Raw genomic sequence first — 14,681 nt, 5'->3', positions numbered from 1 at the left:
TGCTGCGACGAAAGTCTGCATGGGGGTTAGTAAAAAATCCGATTTTCAATAAAGGTGTGTCCCACCAGGCTGGTATTCTGCCCAAAATAATAAATGTCGCCAGGTTCCACTGCAGGGCAAAGCAAAGAGCCGTGGCCTTCCCCCAAAATCCAAACTTTGCTTTGGGAACGAAGGCTCCCCGTGTTCCCTGGAAGCCCCAGGGTGCACTCCCAGCTCAGTGACCCGGCAGAGCTGGAGATGGAGAAGAAGGAGAGCCGGGAAAGACTCAGCCAGACACCCAAACACTGCAGGCATTCAAGAAAAGCCAAAAGAAAACCACCAGTGCCTCACTTCTGCCTCTGCAGCTGGGATTTACCTGCTGTGGTGACACTTCGGCTCAATGGGAGGATGCTCTTGTCCCTCTCATTTCCTGGTAAATCCCACTTTTATAATCCTCCTCGGGAGGAGGAGCCTGCAGCTGGTTGCTTCACCCATTGGCACCTGTGGCATTTTGGAGACAGGAGTTTCCTTGAACCGTGTCAGTTATTGTCTGAAATCTTTTTATTTATTTCCTGAAATGGGGGGGGGGGGGGGGGGGGCTGGGAGGGGTTTCCCTCCAAACCACCCCTCCTCACGGATTCCCCCCACCCTCTGGCTCCCCAGGGGCTGATGTCATCCCCCTGGAAATTCAGTTGCACAAAACAGAAAGCAAATTGCTTTTTGGACGCACATATAAACCCTGCCACCAGCACCTTCCAGCCACACACCTCTGCCACCCCGAGCACCGAGCACAGCGAGCCGGGAATGGCACTGGGAAAAGCAGCCACCAGCATGGTCTACTCCAGCTTCCAGGTAAAACTCTTCCCTGCCAACCCTCCCCATCCCTGAGCTCGCCTTTTGCACTTTAAGGAGGAAACGTCGCTTTCCGGGCGGTTCCTCTGCTGGTCCAGCTGAGCGTGGCATTAAATTGGGAACCTGCCCCAAAAATGAACGAATCCCGATTTTCACAACCACTTCATTCAGCTGCTGACCTTTCCCTGCCATCCTGCTCCTTTCATGTGTCCCAAACGCTCCCTGGACCGCTCCATGCGGGGCTGTTGTTGTTGTTGGGATGTTCTCCACGGGTTTTGCTCCTTGTGCCCACTCCAAGGATCTCTGCACAGGCTCTGCTGCCCCTTCAGCTCTGTGGCTTTATTTTATTTCCCTGGATGTTCTTGGCATCCTTGCTGGAAGCAGCTTCGGAAAATATTTTTTTTTCCCCTCCTTTAAGTGTGTCGTTACTTTTACGTGCCCCTTTGATCTCTGAGAGTCTCACGATGAGAGGCACAACCAGGAAAACTCCAAGAAACCTTCCAGTGACAAATTCCCTCTCCGTCTCTCTCCTCTAGAAATCCCAGAAGTTCTTGGCAAGTTCTCGGCAAGTCCATAAAACTGCTGCCCACGGTTTGTATCCCTCAGCATTCCCCATCCTTTCCCTGCGGGCATCCCGAAATAATCACGGCAGTGCTGGAAAAGGAGATGCTGGGCTCAGAGAAATCCTCAAATTTTTTGGAAGGCAAAACTTCCAAATGTTTGGGGTTCTTGAGGTGCTTTGTGCCCTCGGGGTAAAGGACCAGGAGGAAAACAGCAGAGAGTAAAAATGTGGATTGTTAGTCCCGTGCTAAACCAGAACTTTAACTGGTTTAGAACCAGACTTTCCAAATTCTTTGATGGCAAATGGGAGATGTTGAAAGATCTTTAACTCCTCCATTTGTCACTGCTTCCTAATTCCACCTGACCCTGCTCTGGGCATTGCCTGGAGAGGTTCATGGAGCTCCTCTGTGCCCCCAGCACTGCCCAGCTTTGGATAAATTAACCTCAGCTTATCCCTGTAGACACTTGGTCTATTTTGTCTCTTAAGTTTGTCTATCAACTGATCTTAAAATATGTTCTTCATCTATTATATTTGTTAACTTCTTTCTAAAAGTTTGCTTGGTTTAGTACAACTTTATTATAAGTTTATTATAAGTTGATTAACTTCTTTTTAAAAGGTCTCTTCGTTTATTGTAAGTTTATAATAGGTTTGTTAACTCATTTTAAAATGTATTCTTAGTCTATTATCTCAATTTATTTTAAAAGGAATTATTAATAAAATAAATGCAAGGAACACTGTTTAATGAGACCTGAGGGCAAGAGAAACAATTGGTCTTGCATCAAATTTAATTTTTTAATGAACTCCTGCCATACCAGGAGGAAAACCCCGGAGTTATGGAACGCTTTTAGCTGAAGGGTTAAAAAAATCTCTCTGCCTGCTGAGGTGACAAAGAGCATTTGATAGCGGGGAGGAACCAATCCAACTTTTCTGGGTGCTGAGTGGTTGGAGAAGATTTTCCTGCAGCCTCTCCAAGCCCTGAGAGCACCGGGAGAGCTCCGGGAGGGCGGCGGGGGGAGCCGGGGGGGGCAGGAGATGATCCGGGGGGAGCCGGGAATGATCCGGGGGTACCTGGGGATGCTCCGGGGGAACCGGGAATGATCCGGGGGGAAGCCGGCGATGCTCCAGGGGGGCAGAGGATGCTCCGGGGGGAGCCGGGGATGCTCCGGGACACACGGGCATGATGCGAGGGGACCGGGGATGTTCCGGGGGGAGCCGGGAATGCTCCGGGAAGACCCGGGGATGCTCCAAGGGTAGCCGGGGGATGCTCCGGGGGCACTCGGAAATGCTCTGAGGGGAGCCGGGAATGCTCCAAGGGTACCCGAGGATGCTCTGGGGGAGCCGGGGATGATCCAGGGGGGCCCAGGGATGCCCTGGAGGAATCAGGGATGCTCCGGGGGACCCGGGGATGCCCTGGGGGAATCAGGGATGCTCTGGGGGAATCGGGGATGCTCCGGGGGGAGCCGGGCTGGGCTGGGCAGTGGAGCCCGGAGCTGTGAGTGCCCAGGTTCCTGTTCCCCGGGACAGGGAATGTTCTCCCGGTGAGTCAGGCGCTGATGGCATTCCCAGCTGTGTTTACGGGCGGCTCAGACTGGGCTCGAGGGGAGCCCGAACACGAGCCAGCGCTCCGTGAGTCACCGATGTGACATTTCGGGATGAATCCAAACCAGGGAAATTAGGGAATGGTCATTTCATTAATTGCCATGTTTGCTGTTCCAAAAACAAAGCCTCCTGTGTACCTGCCGATCTGGGATGAGCTTTCCTCTTGGTGCAAAGTGGTTTTTATTTTTTTCACCTTTCTTTGGACGTTAATTCATCTTTTATCTCCATCTGTGTGTGCACCCTCACATCCATCCATAAGCAAATGTACGGATTTGCCATCCTAAAAATGTTGGCTGCATGGAATTTTATTTTTCCTGCTCTCCTGTGCCCTCCCAGACTAACAGTATAAATGGTAACAGCAATAGCAATTTAATAGCTATTTTAATTTAATTTGAATAGCAATTTAAATTCTATGAATTATAAATATAATTATATTCAGTATGTTCTGTATTCTACCTTCTAGAATACAGAATAATATTATAAAATGCGGTGTTAATTATAAAATTATTAGATACAAAATTTTATGTCATATAATATAGATTTATAATATATTTAATGATAATAATATTTTATAATTTAATAATATTGATATTGTTAATATTGGTAATTTAATAATATATAATATAATATTTTTATATTATATAAAATAATGTATAATAATGATCTATATATAATCTAAACAAGGCAATTTGTCACTGAAATGAAAATATACAATAGACACAAACTGGGTAATTTCCATAGAATTTTAACTTATTTTTAATTATTTTAACTTATTTTTAAGGATTAGCATCCTTTGGAGTATGCAGGGCTTTAGAGGCTGAGTCAAGATTTCAGTGCCTTGTAGGATGAAACATCTGGATCAATCCAGGCTCTGGCTCCAGTCCTGCTTTCCAAAAAATTATGGAAGTTTTGAATTTCTGTGGTCCACTCCTGCTCTGCCTTTCCTCTGGATAAAGGGACATCATTTGTGTCGATACCTCTCAAAAAATGGTTGTTGGAAGCCCAGGGTGAGGGGATGGGGCTGAGCTCTGAGGTTTCTTCACCTGAAACTTTTGGAAGCCTCCCCGGGAGGAGCTCAGAGCATGTGTGGGATATGAAATTTTATATCTCGATAAAATATATCCATTTCTATACAGGATCAGAGAGTATCCCAAGCGGGCAGGAAGCCATGGGGATGATGAATTCCATCTCCCTGCCCTTGCAGGATTCCCCAAACTCCCCCTCCTGCCTGGGGCAGCTGCAGCTCCCCATGCCCGCTGTGCCGGGGGCTCGGAGCTCAGCAATGTCCCTGTCCCCTCGCTGTGTCCCCTGTGCAGTGGTGGCCCGGAGAGCCCCGGAGGAGTCGGTGAGCGGCAGCTTCGCCTCCTTCATCCAGGCGGCGCGGCCCGAGCATCTGTCCCAGACCGTGCGGCAGCGCAGCAAGAGGATGATCCTGGACAGCATCGGCGTGGGGCTGGTGGGCAGCACCACCACCGTGTTCGACATCGCCCTGCGCTACTGCCGGGTAGGGACAGCGCTGTCACCCCCACGGCCACGCCCGTGGCCACTGACACGGCCACTGCCACTGTCACCGCCACTGCCACGCCCGGGGCTGCTCCCGGTGGCTGCTGGCCCCAGGGCTCCCCTTGTCAGCGTTGAAAACACAATTCCAGGATGATTAGAGGCAGGTGCTTTATTGAGGAGCTCTGGGAATGAGGGGTGCAGATCCCACATAGATCCCAGATAAACATGTTTTTATACCCTTTTCATTCTATAACTATATATTATTAAAATTATTAAACCCATATCGTTCTACTGTATACATTGATCTTATCCAAGCATGAATTCTTGTCATTTCCATCAGGCCCCCCAAATACCTTTTCTCATGATTCTTATTACAATTAAACAATAATCATATTCAATTACCATCCAATCATTACATTTAACAATCAGATCATTTATCACATGATGATTACACAGCTGTAGCTTCACATGATCTAGAAAAACAAAGCTCCATATTTGTTCCCAGAGCCCAGTTCCCTTTCCCAGGCCTATCCCCTGAATGTAGTGCATTCCTATGATTTTTAGGAACATTTTAACCCTGTGCTATCTCCTATTCCCGCAGGAGCTCTACTCCTCCGTGGCCGTGAGCTCAGTTTATGGAAAGCCGGGCCTGAAGCTGTCCCCGACCCTGGCTGCCTTCACCAACGGCGTGGCGGTAAGGACGGGACGGGAGTGCCCGGGACCTGCTCGGGGCTTTTCCAAGGAAATTTGGGCTCCTGCTTTGTCCAAGGGGTATCTGTGCTTTTCCAAGGGGGATTTGTGCTCCCGGTTTTTCTCAGGGGTATCCGTGTTTATCCCAAAGGAATTTGTGTTCCCGGCTTTTCCCACGGGTATCTGTGCTTTTCCAAAGGAATTTGTGTTCCCGGCTTTTCCAAAGGAATTTTTGTTCCCTGTTTTTCCAAAGGAATTTGTGCTCCCGGCTTTTCCAAGGGGTGACTGTGCTCTTCCAAGGAAATTTGTGTTCCCGGCTTTTCTCAGGGGTATCCGTGTTTTTTCCAAAGGGATTTCTGCTCCCAGTCCTTCCAGGGGAATTTGTGCTCCCGGTTTTTCTTAGGGGTAGCTGTGCTTTTCCAAAGGAATTTGTGTTCCCGGCTTTTCCAAAGGAATTTGTGCTCCCGGCTTTTCCCTGGGAAATTGGGTTCCCGGCTTTTCCAAGGGGTATCTGTGCTTTTCCAGAGGAGTTTGTGCTCCCGGCTTTTCCAAAGGAATTTCTGCTCCTGGCTTTTCCAAAGGGGATTTCTGCTCCCGGCCCTTCCAGGGGAATTTGTGCTCCAGGCTTTTCCAAAGGAATTTGTGCTCCCGGGTTTTCCAAGAGGATTTGTGCTCCCAGTTTTTCCAAGGTGGATTCGTGCTCCCGGTTTTTCCAAGGGGAATTTGTGCTTCCTGCTTTTCCCAAGGGAATTTGTGCTCCTGGATTTTCCAGAGGAATTTGTGCTCCCAGCCCTTCCAGGAGAATCTTCCCTGTGGTGCCAGGAGCTAGCATTCCAGGAAACAGAATTGACAGAATTTGATGGGGAGACAAAAGCCGGGAATCTCCTTGTTTTTAGAGGAGCCGTGGGGACACTGAGGGGAGGCTTTGGCAGAATTCCCTCAGGAATACCAGCAGGGAGCCCTCATTCCCTCACCTCTGTTTCCCTGGCAGACACATTCCATGGATTTTGACGACACGTGGCACCCTGCCACCCACCCCTCGGGGGCCGTGCTCCCGGCTCTCCTGGCAGCTTCCCAGATGCTCCCTCCCAAAACCAAACCCAACGGCCTGGAATTCCTGCTGGCCTTCAACGTGGGCCTGGAGGTGCAAGGGAGGCTCATGCACTTCTCCACCGAGGCTCACGACATTCCCAAAAGGTAAAAAAATCTCCTCTTCTTCACCGAGGAGGGAGAGGGTTGGCGAGTCAGATGTTAAGCCAAGTTTAAGTCGAATTTAATTCAGCTTTACCCCAGGGTAAAGCCTTACCGAGCACCAAATGCCAGAGGTGATTGCACCATGAATTCATTTGGTGATTTCCAAAGATTTTGCCTCAAAAATAACCCTCAGGAGGGCTCCCAGGGAGGCTGCAGTGCCAGGGCAGGATCCCAGCACCCAGCAGGGTTTGGAGTTGGGCACAGCCCCTGGGCCAAGTGCTGGCACCAGCAGTGCCCTGGAGTGATCCAGGCGATGGAATCAAGCAGGAGCTGCTCCCTCGGGTGTGCTTGAGGCTGAATTATTTGTCTGAGGGATTTGGCTGCTGTGGGCACCAGCCATGGCACCTCCTGGACAAAGTTCAAATTGATTCCTGGACATGCTGAGCTCACCTTGGTGTTTCTGAGGAGGTTTCAAGGGGAAACTCAGCTTTTAGACTAAATTTATGTTAATTAACTCTAAATTTAGGGTTAAACTAAACTCTACTAAAACTCTGATTTTGAAGTTAATTTATTAGTTCAAATTTATGGTCGAATTTTGAGTCAGGTGAATCCCACCCACACCAGAGCCATGAGGGAGTTCCACTGGCTGATGGGCCTCCGATATTCCATTCATTTTTTCCATGGGAGGATTGCTTTGGTGTTACCTGTACCCCTGATTCTCCATTAATTTTTCCCCTGGGAGGAATCCTTTGGTGTTACCCATACCCTGATTTTCCATTAATTTTTATTTGAGAAAATTGCTTCAGTGTTACCCATGTCCCTGATTCTCCATTAATTTCTCCATGGAAGGAATGCTTTGGTGTTACCTGTTCCCCTGATTTTCCATTAATTTCTCCATGGGAGGAATGCTTTTGTTCTAGCCCTACCCCTGATTCTCCATTAATTTTTCCGTGGGAGGATTGCTTTGGTGCTACCTGTGCCCCTAATTTTCCATTAATTTTTATTTGAGAAAATTGCTTTAGTGTTACCTGTGCCCCTGATTCTCCATTAATTTTTCCGTGGGAGGAAAGCTCTGTTTGTACCCATGCCCCTGATTTTCCATTAATTTTTTTCCATGGGATAAATCCTTTGTTGTTATCCATACCCTGATTTTCCATTAATCTTTCTTTGAGATAATTGCTTTAGTGCTACCTGTGCGCCTGATTCTCCATTAATTTCTCCATGGGAGGAATGCTTTGGTGTTACCTGTACCCCTGATTTTCCATTGATTTCTCCATGGGAAGAAAGCTGTTTTCACCCATGCCAGGCACCCAGTTCTGCTCACCCCTGCCATCCCCCTGCAGGTTCCACCCTCCCTCGGTGGTGGGCACGCTGGGCAGCGCCGCGGCCGCCGCCAAGCTGCTGTCGCTCAGCTCCGCGCAGTGCTGCCACGCCCTGGGCATCGCCGCCTCGCTGGCCGGGGCACCCATGGCCAACGCTGCCACCCAGGCCAAGCCTCTGCACGTGGGCAACGCCACCCGCCTGGGCTTGGAGGCCGCTCTGCTGGCGGCCCGAGGGATGGAGGCCAACCCTTTGATCCTGGATGACATTCCCGGCTGCTCCGGCTTCGGCGCCTTCTACAGCGTCTACCACCCCAAACCGCTGCCGGCGCCCGGGGAGCACCACGAGTTCCTGCTGGAAAAGCAGGACATCGCCTTCAAGAGATTCCCAGCCCATCTGGGCATGCACTGGGTGGTGGACGCCGCTTTGTCCGTCCGGAATCTCTTCGTTAACTACGCCGGGTCCTTCTCGCCGTCGCTGATCCGCAGCATCGTGCTCAAGATCCCGGTGTCCAAGTACATCAACCGGCCTTTCCCCAGCTCCGAGCACCAGGCCAGGCACTCCTTCCAGTTCAACGCCTGCGCTGCCCTGCTGGACGGCGACGTGGGCCTGGGCTCCTTCTCCGACAGCAGCATCCAGCGCCAGGAGCTCCGGGAGCTGCTGGACAAGGTGGTGGTGGAGCACCCCGAGGACAACGTGGCCAACTTTGACAAGATGTACGGAGAGGTGGCCCTGCTCCTGCACAGCGGCGACGTGCTGACGGGCAAGTGTGACACTTTCTACGGCCACTGGAGGAAGCCCCTGAGCAAAGAGTCGCTCCTGAAGAAGTTTCGGTCCAACGCCTCCCACGTGCTTCCAGAGGAGAAAATAGAAGCCATCATCACTCTGGTGGACAACCTGGAGAACCTGTCAGACAGCTCCCAGCTGGCCTGCAGCCTGTGAGGGGACAGCACGGGGGGCTTGGTGAGGGGCTGGTCCTGGTGAAGCTGCCATTCCTTTCTTCATTGGTGCTTTCCTATTGATTCCCAAGGACAGGGAAGTTCCCGCCCCTTCCAGTAGATCATTCCAAAGGAACCCACGAGGCAGGAGGTGTGTCTGGACCAGCACGTGGAGTAAACTCCAACTCCCGGTCGATGCTGGCTGAGGAGCTGAAAGGTCACCACCAGTATATAAAAAAATTCCCGTGGAAATCTCTGAGAATCCTGGGGTTATCATCGAGTTCTCCAGGAGGAACCGTGCCCTCGCATTTCTTACAGCTGGATTCCAAGATTTTCTGTTCAGGACGCCGAGTCTGGGAAGAGGAGGAGGAGGAGGTTCAGCTGCAGAGCCTTTGCTTTTCTCAGTGCTCCTCTGGGCACTTTTGGGATCAGGGTCAGGCAGTCCCACTGGCCACAGGAAAAATCCATCCTTGCTGTGAGCAGCCCAGCCTGCAGAACTCTCTGGCAGAGAGGGATTCTTTTCCTTTCCAGTAAAAACCTCGCGTTTCTCCAGCCCCCTGGGCAGTGTCTGCCACTTCTCCATGTGCAAAGGATGGTTTGAGGACCCTTCAGAGCTGGATGTCTTTTCTGAAGGGAAGATGGTGGGTGAGGAATCCTACATCAGTCCTACACCCCGAGGGTGATCCCTGCCCATCCCAGGATGTCCCACACCATTCCTCCTGGCTTTCCCAGGCTTTCCCAAGCTCCTGTTCCGAGCTGGCTCACCAGGTGGCCCATGGGCTTCTCTGGGAGGTGACTTGGGCACACACACTGTGACTCCCATTGGGAAATTCGCGTTTCCCTCCTGTGAGAGGAGGGGAAGCTCATTGAGACTCGGCTCTTAACTCATCTTTCCAGCTGGGATGAAATCTGTGCTCCTGAGCAGCCATTCCCTGGAAGGCTCCTTCCCCTGCACCCTCCCTGAGCGGTGAGATGGAGAACTCAACATTTCTCCACATGAAACACTGGGACTGATGATCCAAAGAGCTCCTTCCCAATATGCTCGTGATAAAATTGTGGAATCTGCTGTGGGAATTAGGATTCAAGAGGGGCGAGATGGGAGCAGACAAGAAGGAAGATCCTTTTCTCTTGCTGGTCGTGGTTTGTGCAGGGAACGAACCATCCAGAAGAAAACTGTTTTCCCACCTGTCCAATAATCATAGTGAATCTTGCTGAATAAAGAACAGAATTAAATTCATTTTCTCCATAAAGATTTGATGCTGCTTTATGTAAACCATCAGTTTTAATTAGAATATTCACAATCCAGAGGCTTTTCCCATAGATGGGGAGCCCAGCAGAGGTTGGGATTGGGATAGCTGGAATGGTGGCCTGTGGTTTCTCCAGGGAAAAACATCGATCCCCAGAGATTGTTTTGAGTTTCCCGTGCTTTGGGCCAGGTGTGAGAGCCCCACAAGTGTCATTCCATGTCTCACCCTCCAGTGAACGGGAAGGGCACGGAGCCGGTGCCCTCCAGGCCAGCCAGGGACCAACAGGGCCAGGATGGGCTCCAAGAGAGGAGTGAAACCCTCTCATGTGGGGTTTGACCTCCTCCCATGGGGTTTGACCCCTCCCCATAGGGTTTGACCCTCTCCTGTGGGGTTTGACCCTCTCCCATGGGGTTTGACCTCCTCCCATGGGGTTTGACTATGTTCCGTGGGGTTTGACCCTCTCCCATGGGTTTTTACCCTCTGCCATGGGGTTTGACATTCTCCTATGGGGTTTGACCCCCTCCCATGGGGTTTGACCTCCTCTCATGGGGTCTGACCCTCTCCCATGAGGTTTGACCCTCTCCTGTGGGACTGACCCTTTCCCGTGGGGTTTGATCTCCTTCCCATGGGGTTTGACCCTCTCCCGTGGGGTTTGACCCTGCGAGGGTCACGGACCCGGCCGGGGGACATCAGCACCCTGGAGAGCAGCCGCCGGATGCTCCGCGGGCTCCGGGGCCGAGGGGACTCCGCTCCCTGGGGTCCCTCCCGGGGTCCCTCCCGGGGGTCCCTTCCCGGATCTCCATTCACAAGGTGAAGGAGAGGAGATGCCCGTGGCTTTGTCCCACGGCAATCCTGTCTTTAGCTCCCACATGGAAACCAGCTCATCGCCGCTGATCAGCCAAAGCACTGCATATTTTGTGACTTTGCCTTTTTTTTTTTTTTTTCGCGCCATGAAGAATTTTGGATTTCCTAAGAAATTCCAGCAAGGAAAAAATGAGTGCGATTGAGAAGTTGTTTCAATTTTATAGAGGATTTGGACTGTAGAGGTCAGGAGAGTCCTCCCTCCTTTCCAGCGCCGCTCCCGTGAGGATATCGATGCTACCTCAGTGTGGCCAGCCTTGGAACTGCTCTGCTTGAGAATCCTTCAGTGTTTTATACTTTTTAGATTACTCTGAAATGGCTTTTTAAATCACTAAAGGAAGAAGAAAATTTAGGACAATCCCACAAGTAACCAGAGTCAGACTCCTCTGTGTCAGACCATCCTCAATCCCTGCATAAATCCAGGTGAACTGGATCCTCATCCCTGCTTTTTCCATTCCTGAGTTTCAGAAAACCCTCAATTATTGATACAGAGCTGAGGATGAAACTTGGAGCTTCAGTTTCAGGAGTGTTTGTGGGTCACACTGAGGCCAAATCCCCAAATTCCAGGCGAGGAGTGTGTTTGGACAGTCACAGCTGGATTTAAACCTCTGGCTTGGTGGGAGAGCCACCAGCACCGAGCAGGTTGAGACAATAAGCAGGAGGATGAGAGGAAGGGAGACAGAAATTTCCAGCTGTGAAAAAGTGACTTTGAAGAGGAGAGGAGTGACAGGTGGGCAGTGTAGGAATGAGGACTTCAACTGCAGCAAAAGGGATAGCAGAAATTAGGGAAAATGTCCCAAAATTTGCAGTGCAGCAGCAGCAGGGCAGATCTTTCCAGAAGGCCACGAAGTCTCTGTGGTGGAGATTATCAAAGCAGGATTCACACCCAGAGCAGAGCAGGCTGCCTTGGGAAAACTCCCAATGTCCTCTCAGCCCGACTTTGTGGCTGTGATTTGAGCCTTGTCCCAGGTTTACACAATTAAAACTTGGACTCCCAAATGGTCCAGCCAAGCCTGGCCTCTGTAAACCTGGTCCATCTCCTGCTGGGACTCCTCACAGGCAGAGCTTGGGCTGTGCTCAGGGTTTCCCCTCAGTGCCTGCAGCCACATCCGTGCAGTACCTGGAAACCTCAACCAGGTTCTCGTCGGGGTCTCGGAAGTAGACGGAGGTTATTGGACCCACGGCACCGGTTCTGGCCACGGGACCTTCCTCAATGGCCACCCCACAGGCCTGGAGGACACAGGAGAGCAAGGTCATGTCACCATCGTGCCCTCCTCCCCCAGCCTTGAAAACACCAACTGCGGGATGACACAACCCTGACAGCGCCCAGGAAATTCCAGGGGAATTCCAGGAAAGCGTCACTTAGAGGCTCTGGGTTCGTGTCTCACCTCCAGATGCTCCAGCAGCTTCTCCAGGGGCGCTGCTGTGATCAGGCAGAAATCTGCAGAGCCGGGCACCGGGCGCCGAGCCTTGGGCTCAAACTCCTGCCCAGCCTCGTGCAGGTTGAACTTCTGCTGGCCAAAACGTAAAGCTTTGCGATTGCCCTGTCCCCAAAGGAAAAGGAAAAGTCAGGGAGACTCCTGGATCCCAGAAATCTGGAGGTTTTGAGCTTTCTGTGCTTTCAGGCACAGACCCCCTGGAAAACACTGCTTTTGACCTGAGGTCTTGGAGAAGGCTCCCAAATTTGAGTGATGAAGTAAAAATCACGAGTGTGTTGTGAATTAGAAGTGTGTGCTTTCACAGGGTGATGGGTTTTAAATTTGGGGCTTTTATAGTACAGTAATAGATATTGGACAACATGAAGATTTTTGGGCATTATCTCTTTCTTTGCTCATCTTTCCTCTTCTTTCTTCTTCTTTATAGATGTCAGGTAGTAGTTTCTGGTGGCTCAGTCAGTGTCACTCTAAGGGTCATGGGAATCTAGTTGTTGGGTCAAAAGTATAAATAATATCGGTGTTAATTCTCTATTGGGCTGTTGAGCCTTAAAAGGCCTTGTAGCAGTTGCCCCTGTGGCCACTTTTCCTCACTTCTGGAGCTGGAAGTGCTGTCAAACTCTCTGTACTTTCTGCTAAGATATAATAAACATCCAAACCCAAACACGAGAAAAACTGTTTCAATCGTGTTTCTGTTAATCCTGGCTCTGAAGGAAAACAGTCGAGACTGATGACAAATCATTAATTAGGTGCTGCAAAGCCCCCACACCACTGGGCTACAAGAGATTTCCTGGGCTGGACACCTTCATCATCCACTCCCTGAGCAGCCCTGGAAACCCTGGGGACCTGGTGGGGTCCTGCTCACTCAGGTGAGGGTTACCTTAAAAGTCACCACCTCCATGCCCAGGACTTTGGAATAAAAGGCCACGGTGTCCTCAATGCTCTTCACAGTCAGCACAAGGTGATCCAGGTGCTGGATGAAACACGAGGGTGGGCTCGTGCCCTTCTCCTTCCAAGCCATGCTCTCAGGGCTGGGAACTGGCATGAAAATGGAGAAGATGGAAGTTAGGAGCATCCAGCTATGCAGGGAAATGGAAAATGCTCCAGGGGACCGCCCAGGTTTTCCTGTGTCCTGCAGGTGGCACAAGTACAGAAGCAATAAATCCTCCTCTCTGCAAGATCCTGGCTCTGGCCTGCATCTGCTGGCACCTGAGGCTGTCAGAGCCCCCGGCTGGGCCAGGTGTGGGGGACAATCCAGGTGACCTTGCTGAGCGCTGATGTCACCGAGATGCCAAACTCCTCACACACAAACCCCGTGTGCACCAAGGATGGGATCACGTCTGGGATCCTCCCTCCCTCTGGGGTCCCTCCAGGTGTGGACACTCATCCAGGTGGAGCCGAGCCTATATTCACCCAGAGGTCACCTTCGGTGGCCCTGACCCTCCCCAGAACCACCAAATCCCACCTTGATCCTCCCAGGACACCAAATCCCCTCCGGGTCACCCCAGGAACCTTCCCCTCCAGCCTGGTAACCAAACCCCCTTAAAGCACCAGCATCCAGGGGATCCCTATTCCTACCACACTCCCCAGAGCCTCCACCATTCCCAAGAAATTCCTTCCATTCCCAAGAAATTCCCTCCATTCCCAAGAAATTCCTCTGATTCCTTTGATTTCTACCATTCCCAGGAAATTCACACCATTCCCATGAAACTTTTTTAATTCCTGCCATTCCCACGAAATTCCTTTTGTTCCCTCAATTCCCATGAAATTCCTTTGATTCCCATGAAATTCCTTTCATCCAGTGAGTGGAGACAAAACATCCGAGGATTTTTCTTGTTTCTTGTCACTCGTCTTCCAGCTGCCAGACGTCCCCAGCAGGCAGAGGGTGAGGGCAGGGGCTCAGGGTGGGGGGATTCACCAGCCTGGGGCCACAGAGGATCCTGCTGGCTTAGGCTGGGCTCAGATCCTCTGAGCTTGGCTTTTTGGGGATGTGGCTTAGGGAGGTGCTGGCAGGGAATGGTTGGACTCCAGGATCTCAGAGGGCTTTTCCAACCTCAATGATTTCCATGATTTATTGGGAAGTGGTGGGTGAGGAGAGATCCCACAGACACTGGAGCAGTTCCAGCGGGATCTGAGGAGTCTGTTTGGAGCAAGATCCCATTATCCCATTCCGTGGCACTGTCCCCAGTGACTGCACCAGTTTGGGGGAGCCATCACCAGACCCAGAGGAATCCCTGCCCCTCCTTGCTGGTGTTTGGTGTTCAAAAGCTTGGAGCCACCTTCCACAGCACCTGGAAAACCAGAACCCTGCTCCATGGCCTTCCATAACACCTGGAAAACCAGAAACCTGCTCCATGGCCTTCCATAACACCTGGAAATGCAGGATTGCTGCTCCATGGGCCACCACAGCACCTGGTGGCTCAATCCCTCTGCAAATCCCTTCAGCCCTGGTGTCCTTCATGTCCCAGCACCTCCATGTCTCATCCTACAGCTCCCACCTCCT

At 51.2% G+C, this 14,681-nt stretch overlaps 2 protein-coding genes across 2 annotated transcripts; one reads left to right on the top strand and one right to left on the bottom strand.

Annotated features, from left to right (window-relative positions):
- Positions 1-810: 810 nt before the first annotated feature.
- Positions 811-10,166, top strand: LOC106863412 (cis-aconitate decarboxylase-like). Its single transcript, XM_014892873.2, has 6 exons — positions 811-831; positions 1,368-1,422; positions 4,309-4,496; positions 5,097-5,189; positions 6,177-6,382; positions 7,723-10,166. The coding sequence occupies exons 1-6, from the start codon at positions 811-813 to the stop codon at positions 8,639-8,641; spliced, it is 1,482 nt and encodes a 493-aa protein (XP_014748359.1). The 3' UTR covers positions 8,642-10,166.
- A 1,656-nt stretch (positions 10,167-11,822) lies between these two features.
- Positions 11,823-13,223, bottom strand: GLOD5 (glyoxalase domain containing 5). The gene is made up of 3 exons (XM_088173019.1): positions 13,059-13,223; positions 12,134-12,289; positions 11,823-11,975 (listed from the first exon to the last, which is right to left on the bottom strand). The coding sequence occupies exons 1-3, from the start codon at positions 13,221-13,223 to the stop codon at positions 11,823-11,825; spliced, it is 474 nt and encodes a 157-aa protein (XP_088029145.1).
- Between the last annotated feature and the right edge of the window lie 1,458 nt (positions 13,224-14,681).

Source organism: Sturnus vulgaris, chromosome 14, assembly GCF_052056855.1.
Source record: "Sturnus vulgaris isolate bStuVul1 chromosome 14, bStuVul1.hap1, whole genome shotgun sequence".
Lineage (NCBI taxonomy): Eukaryota > Metazoa > Chordata > Aves > Passeriformes > Sturnidae > Sturnus > Sturnus vulgaris.
The sequence above is the reverse complement of the archived record's forward strand: the minus strand, read 5'-3'. Positions and strand labels throughout refer to the sequence as shown.

Bases quoted from the DNA above. Each gene is read 5' to 3' on its own strand.
- LOC106863412 (XM_014892873.2), top strand. From the start codon at position 811: ATGGTCTACTCCAGCTTCCAG. The intron at 4,497-5,096 runs GTAGGGACAGCG...CTATTCCCGCAG, and splicing joins TCGCCCTGCGCTACTGCCGG to GAGCTCTACTCCTCCGTGGC. The intron at 5,190-6,176 runs GTAAGGACGGGA...TTTCCCTGGCAG, and splicing joins CCTTCACCAACGGCGTGGCG to ACACATTCCATGGATTTTGA.
- GLOD5 (XM_088173019.1), bottom strand. From the start codon at position 13,223: ATGCCAGTTCCCAGCCCTGAGAGCATGGCTTGGAAGGAGAAGGGCACG. The intron at 12,290-13,058 runs GTAACCCTCACC...CTTTGGGGACAG, and splicing joins TGGAGGTGGTGACTTTTAAG to GGCAATCGCAAAGCTTTACG. The intron at 11,976-12,133 runs GTGAGACACGAA...TGTGTCCTCCAG, and splicing joins AGCTGCTGGAGCATCTGGAG to GCCTGTGGGGTGGCCATTGA.